The 3,063-nt window shown below is 38.2% G+C and overlaps 1 protein-coding gene across 1 annotated transcript; it reads right to left on the minus strand.

Annotated features, from left to right (window-relative positions):
• Positions 1–924: 924 nt before the first annotated feature.
• LOC145039542 (uncharacterized) lies at positions 925–1,440 on the minus strand. The gene has a single exon (XM_078987579.1). The coding sequence runs from the start codon at positions 1,438–1,440 to the stop codon at positions 925–927; it is 516 nt and encodes a 171-aa protein (XP_078843705.1).
• Positions 1,441–3,063: the final 1,623 nt, after the last annotated feature.

A 3,063-nucleotide genomic window follows, 5' to 3' on the forward strand; every position in this document is an offset into this window, starting at 1 on the left:
GGAATTGGATCCTCACCCTCGAAAGATGCTTTGTTTGTCTCCGATGCTGTTGAACTTTTCCATTGAAATGGTGGATTGCTCTTAGTAGTAGGAGGTTCACTTTCCATTTCTTTGGCAGCTTCTTCTATAATTTTCTTGAGACTATCAATTGTGTTATCTGCGACTTTCACTTCTGAGTGTGCGGCTTTCTCTAGTTCATCAAAAAGGCACATGTATTCTTCAAACATGTTGGCTATTGGAACTGAGACTTGTCCAGATTCTGGAAAAATTTCTCGTAAGTTACTTTCACCTCTTCAAACTTTCTTCATGTAATTATCATCGAAGGTGACATAATAGGTTTCTTCAATTCGTTTTGAGCGTTTATTCAAAACTCTATAAGCTTTTGAGGAGAGTGAATAACCAAGAAATATTCCCTCATCAGCTTTAACATCAAACTTGTTTCGGTTCTCCTTGGAGTTTAGGATGAAACATCTTGAATCGAACACATGGAAAAATTTGACATTGGGCTTTCGATCATTTAAAATCTATATGAAGTGATTGAGAATCTTTTGTTAAGAAAGGATCGATTCTGAGTGTAGCATGCAATTGCAACAACATCAACCCAGAAGTATAGCGAAAGAGTAGCGAAACTGAGCATGGGTCTTGTAGCCTCACATAAAGAATGGTTTCGCCTTTCAACAATCCCATTCTGTTGTGGTGTGTAAGGGGACGAAAAGTTATGATTTATTCCCTTATCAACCAGAAAGTCCTCAAAGTCTTTATTCTTGAATTCCAGCCCATTGTCGCTCCTGACATTTCTCACCGTGTTTTTCAGTTGAACTTCCACTTCTTAATGAATGTCTTCAGCTTGGGAGTTGCTTCAGTTTTCTATTTAAGAAAGAAAACCCAGGTGAAACGTGAAAAATCATCTACAATTACAAGTATTTACTTACTACCACTTATGCTTTCAATAGCCGAAGGTCCATAGAAGTCAATGTGCAGTAGTTCAAGAGCTTCAAAAATCTTTGTATTAATTCTCGTAGGATGACTCTTTCTACTTTGTTTGCCCATCTCACACCCTGAACATAGATGTTCCTTGTCAAACTTGAGAAGAGGGAGGCCTCGAACATGGTCACCAAGCACCAACTTATTAACATCTTTGAAGTTTAGATACGATAAACGTCGATGCCACAGCCAGCTTGCATCTGTGTTTGCCTTTGATAGCAGACATATTGCTGGTTTTCCTTTTATTGGGTTGAGATTCAAGGGATACATCTCTCCCTTGCGACCAGACTTTAACAGAACCTTTTTCGTATGCTTTTCAATAATTTCTGAACCTTCATCATCAAAAGACATTTTCAGACCTGTTCCTATGACTAGTTGTGACCTACAAATGAGGTTATGCTGCAATCCTTCCACATACGTCACTTTTCGAATTGAGAAATCTCCATTTGTTGTCATACCGTATCCCTTGATTGTTTCATAGGAGTTATTTCCATACTTTACACACCCACCATCTTTCAGGGACCGAAACTCCCCCAGCTCTTCCTTCCTTCCTGACATGTGATGTGAGCAGCCACTGTCGCTATACCATTCATCATCGAACTGCTCATCACAAAGTACCTGCGAATTCAAGCTGATTTAGGAACCCAAAGTTTCGTGGGTCCTGGTGAGTCTTTAACAGAAAAAGGAATCGGAGAAGAAATATCAACCAAAAATGTTCTTTTTATTAAATTGGTTTGATCTTTTCTTTTGATGGTATACACCTTAATTTTAGTTTTATCTTGTTCAAAGATTAGTGCATTAGTTGGTGTGCTGTTAGTTGGTTTGAGATTTTTCTTTTGAATCCTAGGGTTAGTTGACTTTTCCTTATCTTTGAACTCAGAATCTAATGTTAGCTTTCCCTTTCCCTTGATTTCCTTCACCGTGTCTATTTTGCACTTTGAATTGAAAGAACCAAAACTAGTGTTGGGACCGAAACTAGAATTTCGGTTCTATAGCCTGTTGTAAGGACCGAAACTAGACTTTCGGTTTTGAGTGCTGATGCGGGGACCGAAACTTGACTTTCGGTTATGAGTGTTAGGATGGGAACCGAGAGCCGATGTTCGGTTATGAGTTTTGGAGTAGTAGGAATTTGGGCTGAAAGGTTCTTTTCCTTCCACTTTTCCCTTTCCCTTATCCCTGGACACTACGTTAGGAGGTATGTAGTTGGTTTTTTGGGATTCCCAGTGATGTTTTCACTCATTCAAGTTCTTTGCATATCTTTGGTTTCTCAAGCATTTCTGTTCTGCTAACTTCTTCTGTGACTTGTGGATATTGAAGCTAGCCTTTGCTTTCTTCTTTTGCTTTTTGGTTGTATTTGTTGGAGCATTTGGTTTTGTCATTGGTTCTTCAGGAATTTATTTAGTTCCACCTCCACAAAGTTTGCTCAGACAGGCCCACGGGTTCGTCTGCGTTGTCAATAGGGGCAGACCAGAAGTAATCGTCGCACCCTTCAACATTGTCTTTTTCCACTAAGACTCTTAATTCCGTCGTTTGTCTTGTAGTGACTCCTTTAGCTGCATAAACCTGATTTGGCACCGTCTGAACCTTTTGATAAACCAAAGTCTTTTCTTTGAGTTTTTGTGGCTTGTCTTTTGACATGAGAGCAAATTCAACCGAATTTTTTGAAATGAGGGATTTCTCATTCTCGGTTTCTCTCTTCATAAACGTTGAGCAATCAACAACATCTTCTTCCGAGATTTCACTTATCTCTCTTTCCTCATTAAATTTAGACGCATTATCTAAGTTCATTTTATTTTCTGAAGTTAATTTAGCATTGGACATATCAAATGATTGAATAGTGTCTTACTTTATTATCAACCTATCATTTTCATCTAACATATCTTTTAGCACACATTTATGTTCCTTAGAGTCAATGAAGGTTTCTATTTTACCCAGTCCAATTTTGTGAGACATGGATGTCTCTTCTGATGACACTTCTTATTCACATTCTACTATGATCTCATCCTCCTTAAATTCAAGGAAGCGCAAAATCATCTAATGAATTTTCATTCCTATCTCACAGTTTAAATGTAATTAAGC

The sequence above is a fragment of the Lactuca saligna genome, chromosome 4 (genome assembly GCF_052625555.1).
Source record: "Lactuca saligna cultivar CGN05327 chromosome 4, ASM5262555v1, whole genome shotgun sequence".
Taxonomy (NCBI): domain Eukaryota; kingdom Viridiplantae; phylum Streptophyta; class Magnoliopsida; order Asterales; family Asteraceae; genus Lactuca; species Lactuca saligna.